Here is a 14,019-nt window from a genome sequence, read left to right as displayed (position 1 = left end):
ATGAAGACGAGCTGAAAACTGGTCAGACAGGCTACCAAGAGGCCTACAGCAACATTACAGGAGCTGCAGGAATATCTGACAAGTACTGGCTGTGTAGTACATGTGACAACAATTTTCAATATTCTTCATATGTCTGGGCTATGGGCTAGAGTGGCAAGACGGGCACCTTTTCTTATGAAGAAAAATATCCAAGGCCGGTTACATTTTGCAAAAACACATCTGAAGTATGTGGGAAAATGTGTTGTTGTCCGATAAAACCAAGGTTGAACTTTTGGCCATAATTCCAAAAGATATGTTTGGAACAAAAACACTGCACTTCACCAAAAACACCATATCCACAGTGAAGCATTGTGGTGGCAGCATCATGTTTTGGGGCTGTTTTTCTTCAGCTGGAACAGGGGTCTTAGTCAAGGTAGAGGGATATATGAACAGTTGCCAATACTGGTCAACATTGGCACAAAACCTTCAGGCTTCGGCCAGAAAGCTGAACATAAAGAGGAACTTAATATTTCAGCATGATGACCCAAAGCATACATCCAAAACAAAGCACTAGTTCACCAGAAGAGTAAAAGGTTTTGGAATGGCCTAGACAGAGCCCAGACTTTAATCCGATTGATAATCTGTAGGGTTGTCTGAAGAGGGCTGTGCACAGGAAATGCCAACGCAATCTGACAGATTTAGAGTGTTTTTGCAAAGAAGAGTGGGCACATATTGGCAAGGCAAGATGTGCCATGCTGATACACTCCTACCCAAAAAGCGCTGCAATAAAATCAAAAGGTGTTTCAACAAAGTATTAGTTTAACCTCCCTGGCGGTATGATTAGTTCTGGTTTTAGGTGCTGAAAGTGGTACAATTATTTTGCATGGAAATTTGGCGTTTTATATTGTAGTCCTGTAATTCTTAGGAATAACTCTTAAATCGGTTCAAACAAGAGAGTCTATCAGACATCCCGGGTATGATAAAGTTCATAATATAATAATAAAAAATTATTCAATAATGTAATCAAATCCTAAAACACTGAAGAAGGGACAATTTCTGGTTGCTATGGACAATCTCCAAATTCCAGGCAGAAAAAAAAACAGTATTTATAATATAAAAGTGCGTGCAGGGCACTGCATAGACCACTACGGACAAAAGGTGTGTATTTTTTTATACAGCACTATAATCTGTAAGATTACAGTACTGTGCGTGTTGTGTACTTTTACTTTTTTGAATTTGGCGCCGATCTCTGCTCCTGTGCACCGTAACGTTGCAGGGAACCGAGCTCGGCGGCATTTGGGCACTGTGAATCGAGCGGAGGACAGCTCGATCACACAGCTCGGAGGACATTGCTGGATCCAGGGGACAAGGTAAGTAACTCCACCCATGCAGCTTCAACAATTGCTGCCATCTGCACAAGTGGCTTTTATTTTTCCTTATAAAGTTTTGCTTATACTATGTATATACCATACTTGGCCATTCCCCTTAGAAGCAGGAAATCACTACTCCTCTCCAGTGATTTCCACTTGCCTCTGGGTCATCTGCAAAGCAGCTGCACTCTAAAACACAGGAGGTCAGCCGCTGTGACCCAGCTTCAAAGAAAGCTATAACTCACCACCTCACCTTGTCCAGAGAATGCTTTGCATGCACTCAGAACATGCAGCGCATTCTCTGAATGGCACTGGCGTCAAGCGACTGACCTCCGGTGTTCAGAATGCAGCCAGAAGAAAGTGGAGATCACACTAGAGTACAGGTGTCTACCTAAGATTTCCAGCTTCCAGGGGTGATATGTTAGGTACGGTAAATGCATGTTTACATTGGTCCAATGTAAACATGTATTAATGCCTGGATTCCATCTTTAAAAATGACAGAGACAGAGAGACAGAGACAGAGACAGAGAGACCAACCGATGTGAACAATACCTTGCACAAATTAGCTCTGAGGACATACTGGAAAGAGATGCAAAGCAATCTCAAAGCATTTAGGCATTCATCAGTAGACAATTTGTTTATAAATGGAGACAGTTTAGTACTATGGTTGCTCTTCCTGGAAGTGGGCACCCGGCTACGATGACTCCCAAGGCACAACACAGAATCCTCAGTGAGGTAAAGAACAACCCACAAGTAACAGCTAAAGGCTTGAAGACATCACTGGAACTGGCAAACACCCATGAGTCTACCTTCTGTAACTATGTGTACTAGGTAGGGTGAACATAGCAGAAAACCAGAGAAAGCCGCTATTGTACAAAAAAAATAAAAATAAAAAAACACCCCACACACAACCCATACACATTGCTGTGCACCTGAAGTTTGCTAGAGAGAACCATGGCAAACCAAAACTACTTTGTGGACTAGTAATTTCATAAAAAGAAAATGCATCTTTTGGAGTGGCCCGGTCACAGCCCAGACCATAACCCCAGAGAGATGCTGTGGAGTGACCTCAAGAGTCATTCACAGCAGACATCCTACACTATGTCCGAGCTGAAGTAGCTTTGTAAAGAGAAATGGTCATAAATGACTCCTGAATGTTTTGCAGGTCTGGTCTTGAGGTACCAAGAGCACTTGCTTAAAGTCCTTGCCAAAGAAGGTTCGACCAGCTATTAACTGAAAGGATTCACTTATTTACCTCCAGCACTGTGAATGTTTAATGGGAGTGTTCAATAAAAAAAAGACAAACTGCATTAGAATAGTTTTGACATTGTGTTTGTTTATTGTTGTGACTTCAATGAGGATCAGATCACATTTTTGACAAATTTACAAAATTACTGCAGAAAACCAGGCCATAGATTATTAGAATATTTATAGATCTCTCTCTCTCTCTCTCTTATATATATATATATATCTCTCTATCTGCCTGCCGCCATCTCTGCACTGAGAACCGAGCCAAACATCACCAATGGCTCGGTTTTGACAGATCCCCGGAGGGGAGAGCTGCTGCCTGTCAGTGTGTCTCCTCTCAGCTTCTCCCCGTTCACTGGAGCGCTGAGCTGTGGAGGGGTGGGGAGTGACAGTCTCAGAGGCTCGCTGAGACTGCCATCAATCAAGGAAGGTGGTGGATCCAGACTTGGGAAGTGGAGATGATGCACTGCCTCCGCTGAAAACAGGTCACAGGTGTGCAAAATGAATTGCACTCCTGTGACCATTCAAAAAAAAAAAAAAGCCCAGTCTAAAGCTCAGGCTCAACTTATTTCCTACAACCACAGGTTTCTCGATTCCACCATCAACACAGTTAGTGTTGATCGGGGAATCCCTCCCGCAGAGCTATGGTGTTCTCCCGGCAGGGGGAATAATATATACAGTGCCTTGCGAAAGTATTCGGCCCCCTTGAACTTTTCAACCTTTTGCCACATTTCAGGCTTCAAACATAAAGATATAAAATTTTATTTTTTTGTGAAGAATCACCAACAAGTGGGACACAATTGTGAAGTGGAACGAAATCTATTGGATGATTTAAACTTTTTTAGCAAATAAAAAACTGAAAAGTGGTGCGTGCAAAATTATTCGGCCCCTTTACTTTCAGTGCAGCAAACTCACTCCAGAAGTTCAGCGAGGATCTCTGAATGATCCAATGTTGTCCTAAATGACTGATGGTGATAAATAGAATCCACCTGTGTGTAATCAAGTCTCTGTATAAATGCACCTGCTCTGTGATAGTCTCAGGGTTCTGTTGAAAGCGCAGAGAGCATCATGAAGACCAAGGAACACACCAGGCAGGTCCGTAATACTGTTGTGGAGAAGTCTAAAGCCGGATTTGGATACAAAAAGATTTCTCAAGCTTTAAACATCCCAAGGAGCACTGTGTAAGCGATCATTTTGAAATGGAAGGAGTATCAGACCACTGCAAATCTTCCAAGACCTGGCCGTCCCTCTAAACTTTCAGCTCAGACAAGGAGAAGACTGATCAGAGATGCAGCCAAGAGGCCCATGATCACTCTGGATGAACTGCAGAGAACTACAGCTGAGGTGGGAGAGTCTGTCCATAGGACAACAATCAGTCGTACACTGCACAAATCTGGCCTTTATGGAAGAGTGGCAAGAAGAAAGCCATTTCCCAAAGATATCCATAAAAAGTCTTGTCTAAAGTTTGCCACAAGCCACCTGGGAGACTCACCAAACATGTGGAAGAAGGTGCTCTGGTCAGATGAAACCAAAATCAAACTTTTTGCCCACAATGCAAAACGATATGTTTGGCATAAAAGCAACACAGCTCATCACCCTCAACACACCATCCCTACTGTCAAACATGGTGGTGGCAGCATCATGGTTTGGGCCTGCTTTTCTTCAGTAGGGACAGGGACGATGGTTAAAATTGAGGGGAAGATGGATGCAGCCAAATACAAGACCATTCTGGATGAAAACCTGTTGGAGTCTGCAAAAGACCTGAAACTGGGACGGAGATTTATCTTCCAACAAGACAATGATCCCAAACATACAGCAAAATCTACAAAGGAATGGTTCACAAATAAACGTATCCAGGTGTTAGAATGGCCAAGTCAAAGTCCAGACCTGAATCCAATCGAGAATCTGTGGAAAGAGCTGAAAACTGCTGTTCACAAACGCTCTCCATCCAACCTCACTGAGCTCGAGCTGTTTTGCAAGGAAGAATGGGCAAGAATTTCAGTCTCTCGATGTGCAAAACTGATAGAGACATACCCCAAGCGACTTGCAGCTGTAATCGCAGCAAAAGGTGGCTCTACAAAGTATTAACGCAAGGGGGCCGAATAATTTTGCACGCCCCACTTTTCATTTTTTTTATTAGTTAAACGTTTCAAAAATCCAATAGATTTCATTCCACTTCACAATTGTGTCCCACTTGTTGGTGATTCTTCACAAAAAATAAAAATGTTATATCTTTATGTTTGAAGCCTGAAATGTGGCAAAAAGGTTGAAAAGTTCAAGGGGGCCGAATACTTTCGCAAGGCACTGTACATAAAGACCATACATTTGAGAGCACAAGACCATGACATCTTTAGAAGCTTGTTGGACATATCCTCTAACCATGGGCATTTGTATAAAGCCACACCCCACCCTTTGCAGCTGTAATAGCCTCACTTGTAAAAACCTTTCCACAAGCGTTTGAGTTCACCTAAAAGATGCAGCATTAGCACCAAGTTATGTCCCTTGTGCTGATTATTATTATATTTAATAGGTATTGAAAGACTGATCATCATTTTGCAAGTAACTTATACATACTTTTTTCTTTTTTTTTTAAATCATGGCTTTTAGCTTCACTTGTGTTCTGGTCCTTCATCAATTTAAATAAATAAAAAAGTAAATAGTTAATGAACCTTACCTTCACTTCTTCTGCAGTGCCCTTTGATTTCTCCTCTGCTGAAATCTCACCACCTTTCTTATCCCACTCTTCAGTCCTGCAACATTTAAAAATAAGGGAAAGTGCAGTACCATCACCAAAAGGGAGAAAGAAGCATTGTATTATTTTTACATGAAAACCCTAAAATTTTCTTAAAGCCATCTAAAATAAAAGGTGCAACAGGTTTCAAAGCATTTAAAAAAAAAAAAAAAAAAAAAAAAAGAGCCAGACAAGAGAAAAATGCCTATTAAGATATGTGCATCCTCAACCATCAAGCAGAAGTGTAATCAGATATCACTGGAACGAAGATTAGAGACCTTTATTAGCAGGACTGATGTCTAGATTTCGAAAAAGATCCTAGGAGGTGAAAAAGAAACCCTCTATTCAAGAGATGTGCCTACCCTTTTCAGATAATTATTAAGATACCCCTCCACTCCTGAAGATCATTTTGAGATCATTCTGCTGGTTTGTGTACTTGGCAAGGACATTGCAAATGCAATGGAAATCAAGTCTCAGATGTGGCAATTTTGGATATTGTGAAATTGCCCATTGCTTTAAAATGTTCCATGGTGAATTCAAAAAAAAAAAAGTGCTTAAAGTGGTATTAAACCCATTGAGCTTGATAAAAAAGGAGCACACCTGTCCTGGTCATCAGCAGTGCGCACTCAGAAACATTGCGGTCATTCCCGGTGACGTCGCACGCCAGCAGCTACATACATTCCAGCCCTCCCTCCTGGTCCAATTAACACACAGAGCCGGCTGACAACTCTTACCAGACACACAGAACACTGCCCAGACCAGCATGCACAGAGACTCCCCTTGCAGGACTACGATATGCCAGATATTACTTACCTCAATGTGAGTGTTTTTTTATACCCTTGTTCAAATAAATGTTATACAGTCTACACTTAGAAGGTGCCCCTATCTTCTGCTTCTTTTAAACCCATAGCCCCCTCCTGTCCCAGATTTTGAGGGACTGTCCCTGGTTTGCAACAAAGCCTCTCCCTTTCCTCTTCATTTGTCCCTCATTTTGGTATGATCTATATAGTTGTATAAAATGCACTTTTTTTTTCCCAGTGTTAAACCTTTTATCCAATTTCTAAATTGCTGCAAATTCTAAATTACAAAAGCCAGTATAAAGAAATAGTGGGTTTAATGATTTGTTTGTAGAATTCTCTTTTAAGGGTGTGCATCCTATGCCTACATTCTTTGACCAATAGGGGTCTCATTCCCATCTTAAGAGTTGTGAGGCATGTTAAACCCCAAATCAAAAATGGAATACATCCTGGCTTACCAATCACATGTGGTGGCTGCATTAATTTTCTACTTTGGGCTTTTTCCTTTCCGTTTCCACCTGGTGATCTGGCAAGTAACACAACCTGGATTGGAGTTCCTATACGCTTGATGAGACCTTTAGACAACAGCACTGGGAGGAGGTCAACATTAGATGAACTAGTAGATTTAGATACAATTAAAGCCATGCTCAAACCAATGCTTTATAAGCAACATCAGTTTTGTTCCTTTTGGGATAAAGGTTTTACATATATAAAAGCGGATCATTGTATATTGCCCTGCCAATGGGAAATGATTTGTCTGAACCAACCGATACATCTGTTTGTTCTGTTAAAAAAACTGGCAGAATAACCAGAGGAAGGTGGTTTTTAAACTGGTCCGTTTTCCTTCCTTTTTTTAAAATGCAAAAACACACCACACAAAACACAGAAGAAAAAACATTAAATCCTATGGAATGCTTCACACTGGTCAGATACGTTTTTTCAAAGTCCTGCAAGCTGCATTTTTGGTGAAAGAAAAGGATATAGAATATATATCTGAAGTTAATTGACTGACACAGCATCTTCATATTGACCTTAGAGTTATATCACCCCTTTAGGAGAGGACTACTCAGTGTTAAAAACAGCAACACTTGCACAGTACCGCCCAGGGGGAGGGCCTACTGGCTATAAGTGCATTCAGAAGCTCAGTTCGTCAAAAGCAGTACAAACATAAATAGGAGGGTTAGGTCTGTCAATGAACTTCAGAGAAAAAGATTTTACGGCGAGTACAAAAATCCTATTTTCTCTTTCGTTCATCGACAGACACAGCATCTTCATCTTGTCCTTAGGGACGTCCCCAAGCAGTGTCAAAGAACCGAGGGGTGGAAACAGCAAAAAAATAATTCCACCCATAAAAACCAGAGTTCAGTGGAGGAGTTGCAACCTTAAACCGCCGCTTGCAAAACCTTGCGACCAAAGAAAGCATCCGAAGATGCGCTCACATCAACCTTGTAAATTTTTGTGAACAGACGACCAGGTCGCCACCTTACACACCTGGGAAACGGACGCTTGATGTCGGAAAGCTCAAGAGGCACCAATTGCCCTGGTAGAATGTGCCGTGGCAGAAAAGGGCAGCGCCCATCCCCTTATGGCATAAGCCTGAACCACAATCTGTCTGATCCACTGAGAGATGGTGGCCGATGAGACAGACATCCCTTCTTCATACCAGCCACTGATACAAACAGTGCATCTGACCTTTGAAAAAGGAGCTGTAGCAGACAGATACACCCACAGAGCCCGGACCATGTCCAAGGAATGCAAAGCCACCTCTTTGGGGTGTGACGGCTGAGGATATAAAGGACGGAAGCAAAATATCCTCATTTAGATGAAAGGTTGAAACAACCTTTGGAAGAAATGAAGGCTGCGGGCGCAGCACCGATTTATCGTTGTGGAGGATCAAGTAGGGAGACTTGCAAGACAAGGCCGCCAACTCAGATACCCTCCTGGCAGATGTAATAGGCACTAGAAAGACTACTTTCTGAGAGAGTGACAATAAGGGAATCTGACTAATGTTTTCAAACATTCTGAAGCACCGAGAGCACCAGATTCAAATCCCACAGAGGTAGCAGTGGTCGAACCAGAGGGTCCACATGTCGAACCCCCTGAACAAAAGTACTCCCCAATGAATGAGACGCCAAGGGTCGCTGAAAAAAAAAAATATATGACAGCCAAAGCCGATATCTGCCCCTTGATGGTGCTTAACCACTTCAGCCCCGGAACGATTTACCCCCTTCCTGACCAGAGCATTTATTGAGATTCGGCACTGCGCCGCTTTAACTGACAATTATGTGGTCGTGCGATGTGGCTCCCAACAAATTTGGCGTCTTTTCCCACAAATGGTGCTTTCCTTTGGTGGTATGCGATCACCTCTGCGGTTTTTATTTTTTGCACTATAAAACACACATTTTTTTGCTATAATAAATATCCCCCAAAAATATATTTGTACTTCGAGTCAATCTGTGGATAGTATAGAAAGGAACAAAGAGCATCAAAGAACACAGACCTGAAGTGTGCCGTGGTCACGTGGTCAGTATGCCTAAAAGGGGGCATACCCAAGTATGAACTGTAATGAATGAAATTAAAAAGAAAGGGGGAATGGGTGGGTTGGACACGAGAGACAGCAACCACGAGAGGAGGTGGCGGAGGAGGCAGAGGAGGGCAGGCTTATACAGCCCGACGACTCCTACAAACACAGGCTGACCTGCGGTCAGCCTTACACTTGTACTTAGAGTCAATCTGTGGATAGTACGGAAAGGAACAAAGAGCAACAAAGAACATAGACCTGAAGTGTACCGGGGTCACGTGGTCAGTATGCCTAAATGGGGGCAAAATAACACAGTAGGATGAAAGCTTAACCAGATTTACACCGTGAATTAATGTCTAACCTGCCAAAATTGACAAACGCTTGTGGAATCTCAAAAGTGGCACAAACTCAGAGAAACAAGTCGACCTCCACCTTCCCAATTACCATATAAGGGTTGGGGCCCCCTGGCGCAAAGTCGCAGAAGCCACTCCTACCCTGAATGAATAGCCTGGTATATTAGTGGTATTCAAAACAAAATCTAATGATCAAGGCTGCTGCGTCAGCCAAATGGAAAACCAATCCATTACGAAACTGGAATTGAAGAGAAAGTGCGACGCTGGCACCCGTTTCGGAGACCTGGGCCTACTGATACCGGCCTAGGCCCCGAGGGGCTTCAGGGATCCACTAAAGCCCCCTGAGTGAGTAGAAGCTGCAATAGGCTGACTTACCAATCATTCCATACCATTGCGTAACTCCTGGCTGGACGCAGCTAGGAAATTAAAGGTGTGTGGAAATGACACACAACTGGTCAGGAACGTAACTTGCGAGAGAAACGTGAGCAGACAGAGAAACCTGTGACAAGAATGTAAGCTACGAGAAGGAAACGTGACTGAACGAGAAACATGAGTAGCGTGAGCTGATACAAACGTGAGCAGCATAAGAACCAAGGCTGCAAGAAAAACACCTGCATAAGAAACGCAAGTTGCACGACAACGTGAATTGATGAAACGAGAGAAACCTGGGAAAGCATGAGAAACGTGAGTTAGAACGAAATGTGAGCGGTGTAAGAACAGATGAGGAGACTTGCCAATGAACAAGTCAACTAAAAACGATCACCTCAATCTGTTAAACCAATAGGCGTGATGGGTAACCCGCTGTGGAAGAACATGGACAACCCAGCTGTGTGAAACAACCAGAGAACATAACAGACAAGCCGCCTGTGACATAACAGTCCCTCTGGTACCTGACAAGTGTAAGGACGTGAGTGCCAATATGACAAGACCAACAGCGCATGAAAGTGAATCTAATGACAACACCACCCTAGTGTATGCAGAAGTGAGCCCGAGCAACCTGCAGTGCCAAGACAGGAAATTCAAACGAACACGCAGGCCTAAGGTACCCACAGACCATGGTGGGTAGTAGTAATGGTGAATGTACGTATGACGTATGGACTACAGGCGAGAAGATTGTGGGACGATAAGCAATTAAAAACGAAACCTCAGCCTGTATGGACCTGTAGACGTGACAGATCCTGGATGTAAGCACCAGCTAACGGAAATGCAGAGAAGGGCAATGACATGAGTGAGTGCAGTATAAATCATATATATAATAAAAACACGTAGTAACTCACAGGTTAAATTAGTTCAGTATGTGGTGAAAATCGCTAGTCCTTGAGTCTCAAATGTCTTCCCTTTGCAGCCTGGGGCACTGGTGTGATCTTACAGGGATCGAGAGAATGCTGGGAACCAGGAGGCAGGAAACAAGAAGCAGCTGGTCGTGACTTTACAGGAACAGGAAATGCGATTATTCACAGTGGCAAGGAATGGTAATGCATTGCAAAGCTACAGCTTCTTCATAAGACCACGATTGGCTGGCAAACCTGGCAGTCTTAAATACAGAGGAAAAAGAAACCGAGATCTGATGGGCTGGCCAGCCCGCCAATCAAATATTAAAGAGGTAGATGGTTGGAGACCGAAGTGAATGTAAATATGAGCAAGAAGCTTGCTGATTAATAGCGGAAGATGATAATTTTATGACGTTTGCAGAAATCGATCAATTGATTAAATACATAAATATAGAATGTATAAAATATACCTCAGATTTAAAATGAATAGTTTTTTTTATGAGTAAATTAACTAAAAAAAACAAAGAAAAATTATTAGCAACAATCGATCATTATAAATACATACATACACACTTTAAATCCTCAGCAATAAAAGATACCTGATGTCAGTCAGCGCTTTGTTATGTTCTGATATACAATCAAAATTGGCATCTTCACTGCCGGTAGATGCACTATTACGATTCTTTTTTGTGCCACTTCGAAAAAGCTCAACAGCTGCGATCAGCTCTCGCTCATCTACCCCAAAAACATCTCTGTATAGGCACTCATAGAGAACAGCTATGAAATAAAGAGAAGTTAAAGACATACCTCAATTCTGTAAATGCATTAATCATGCTTTAGTTGAATGCGTTTCCTGAAAATATTAGATGTGCATTTTAGAATTTAGTCTAATGGAATCCCACCTTTAGAGGATTAAAAAATCCATTATACACACAGACACGGGTAGCACATTTGAGTCTATGGTAGAGGCTTTAATAACTTTCCCAATTCTCTCACTATTTTTTAAATGCTGGCATCAAAGTAGTAAAATGGAATCGTACTCATGGTGCATAAAACATGCATACCTTGGCAAATCGCAGCAGTGGTTTGAAAATTTTTTGTAAACACTGAGTCATAATGACCATTGGTGGAACAACACAACATTATCTGAAAGACAAAAAAGGGTCAAAATCAAGAACGGAAAAATTTGCGTTCACCAGCATAAGTGACAAAAGTTACTTACCGGTAGTTATGTCAGGTTTTTTATTTTTTTAATCCATCCCTAATTTAGGATTGAAATGCACCTTTAAAGCTGGCAATAAGCTTCTGCCTCCATCTTAAAGAACAATTTTCAGGATGCCCAGAGAATCTCCATAAACAGAAAATGCTCACCAGCACATTACGTCTCTCTAAACAGATTTTTTTTCACCAACATATTTGCTCTGCCCAGGGCATTATACATGTTCACCTATATGCACTAGTCTGTTACAAACTGGTTCATGTGGTAGAGTTTAAAAAAAAAATTAAAATTATTTGTGGAACATACAGCTGCACTAATAAAATATGTAAGGCTATGAAGAACTCGTGATATTTACCAGATCGATTTTTCTACTATGATAATAATGTAATGCCACCTAGAAAAAAATTATAGTGCAGAAGTTAAAAAAATTTAAAAAAAAAACGTTTTACAAGGCGATTGTAGCTGTATTTGTACACTTGCCACAATACTTTATCTGCATTAACAATTTAACTTTCAGGACAAGCTTTTGGGGGTCTCCCCCAACCCCCCCCCCCCCCCCCTTATTCACAGACAGTATCCTGTAATAGCAAAAGCTGCAGGACACCTATCAAACTTTGCTACAAGAAAAACTACAATTGCTCCAACTTTAGATTACAAAATAATACAAGCAAAGTCAAAAATCTAATGCTAATCCTACTCTCTACCACATTCTATGTCAAACCTATCTAGCCCTGTACTTACCTGTTCTGCAGCTGCTTTGATCTCCAGCAGCTGCCGCGTGCAGGAGGGAACAGAATGGCTGTGAAATGCCTAGGAAGTGATCTCACCTAAAAATAAACTATGGGGCTTGCGTTGCCAGCTGCCTCTCCTGCAGGACATTTTTTGCCATTACCATTACATATTACTAAACAATCCAAAACAAAAAATTGTCCTACTCCTGGCGACCACAGCGATATCACATATGTGCATGTTATTTGCACATAAGGCTCTGAAACAATAGTGAACTTGTTTATCCTACCCAAAAAACACAATCACAATACTAAAATAAAAAAAGATTTCCTTTCCTGAAGATCTCCATGTCAGCCTACCATTGGGTATGCCCATCCATATCCCCACCTGCAGGGCCTAACTCAAAACTTGACTCTCAACTCTGGCTGACGTTTTAGAACTAGATTTATGTACCTGCTGACACAGAACTCGTCGAGAAAGGAAAACTGCGATCAGTAATATTCAATTTTACAATTTTTCTGACAGCTCCAGGTCAGCTTGCCACTAGGAATTAACTAGCTAATCAGGGTTAGATAAGACAGAAACACAAATAAGGCTATTTATGGCCTCTGGCTGAAGAGATGACCATTTTGCCAAAATTAACAGTGATTATAATTACATAGTTGGCGAGGTTGAAAAGAGACATGTCCATCCTATGTGTGTGATTATAAGTCAGTATTGCATTGTATATCCCTGTATGTTTTGGTCATTCAGGCGCTTATCTAATAGTTTTTTTTTAAACTATCAATGCCCCCCCTGGCGGTCTGATACGCATTTAGAAACTATGGGGTGCTCGGCAAGGAAGTACAAATTATGGGCTAGTAATGCACGGAACCGGTCCTGGTGGGCACTAAAAGTGGTGATTAACTTGGTGGTAGAGTTCCTGTTCTTGGCCCTGGGTTTGAAGATAAGGTGTTCGTTGATTAATCTTTGATCTCTGATATGCCTTTCAGGACTTTTTTGCTGTAGCCCCTAGTTAAAAAGCACCCATAGAGGGTTTTGGCTTCAATTTCAAAATCCTCTTTGGCGCATTTTCGATGCAGCCCGTGGTACTAACTGAATGGAATACTATGTACCAGAGAACAAGGATGGGCACTAGAATAATGTAGAATGGTATTACTAGCAATTTCTTTACGTTACAAAGTGCTATATGCATGTTCATCAGGATTTAGAAACAGTCAAAGATACGAAAAAAAAAAAAAAAAAAAAAAAAAAAAAAAAAAAAGGGATGCTATGTGCATCCGACTGCATGGTAAATTTCAAGTTAAATTGACTGAGATAAAATGTTAAACTCAGGAGTTCAATGTTCCTGTCCAGATGACCAGCACATCTATGTACCTCTGCCACAGTAAAATGTGGCAGAGGTAGATCGAGGCACTGTCATCCCAAAACAAGGATCTCTCCCACCCCACCCCCTATACAGTTTGGCATACAATGGGGCACACAAAGTCCCCATTGCAACCCCCTGTACCTGGAGGTAAGTAGACCCATTAAACAGGAAGATATTGGATGTCAAAATATGTTCCAACAATGTTGTAACAGAGTTACATAATTGCCAATTATTTCTATCCTGTTCCCTCAAAAGAACCTGAGACTACCTCAATCCCCTTGTCGTGAGGGATGCTGGAGTAGGGCCTCGATGTCAATATGATAAATATTCCTGTGCTACCATGTAAATTGATATATATATATATATATATATATATATATATATATATATATATATATATATATATATATATATATATATATATATAAAATT

General features: G+C 41.5%; 1 protein-coding gene across 1 annotated transcript in view; it reads right to left on the bottom strand.

Moving 5' to 3' along the window:
* ALG13 (ALG13 UDP-N-acetylglucosaminyltransferase subunit) overlaps positions 1–14,019 on the bottom strand; it is a 273,986-nt gene that overhangs the window by 142,085 nt on the left and 117,882 nt on the right. Inside the window, exons 11-13 of the mRNA XM_077485629.1 lie at positions 11,335–11,416; positions 10,870–11,047; positions 5,272–5,347 (exon numbers count right to left, since the gene is read on the bottom strand). Coding sequence (XP_077341755.1) covers positions 5,272–5,347; positions 10,870–11,047; positions 11,335–11,416 — 336 coding nt within the window. The remainder of the gene's footprint in view (positions 1–5,271; positions 5,348–10,869; positions 11,048–11,334; positions 11,417–14,019) is intronic.

Source organism: Lithobates pipiens, unplaced genomic scaffold (genome assembly GCF_037356315.1).
Source record: "Lithobates pipiens isolate NorthernLeopardFrog02 unplaced genomic scaffold, aLitPip1_a1.2 Scaffold_1, whole genome shotgun sequence".
NCBI classification, from domain to species: Eukaryota; Metazoa; Chordata; class Amphibia; order Anura; family Ranidae; genus Lithobates; species Lithobates pipiens.
Note: the sequence above shows the minus strand (reverse complement) of the source record. Positions and strands in the feature narration are given on the sequence as shown.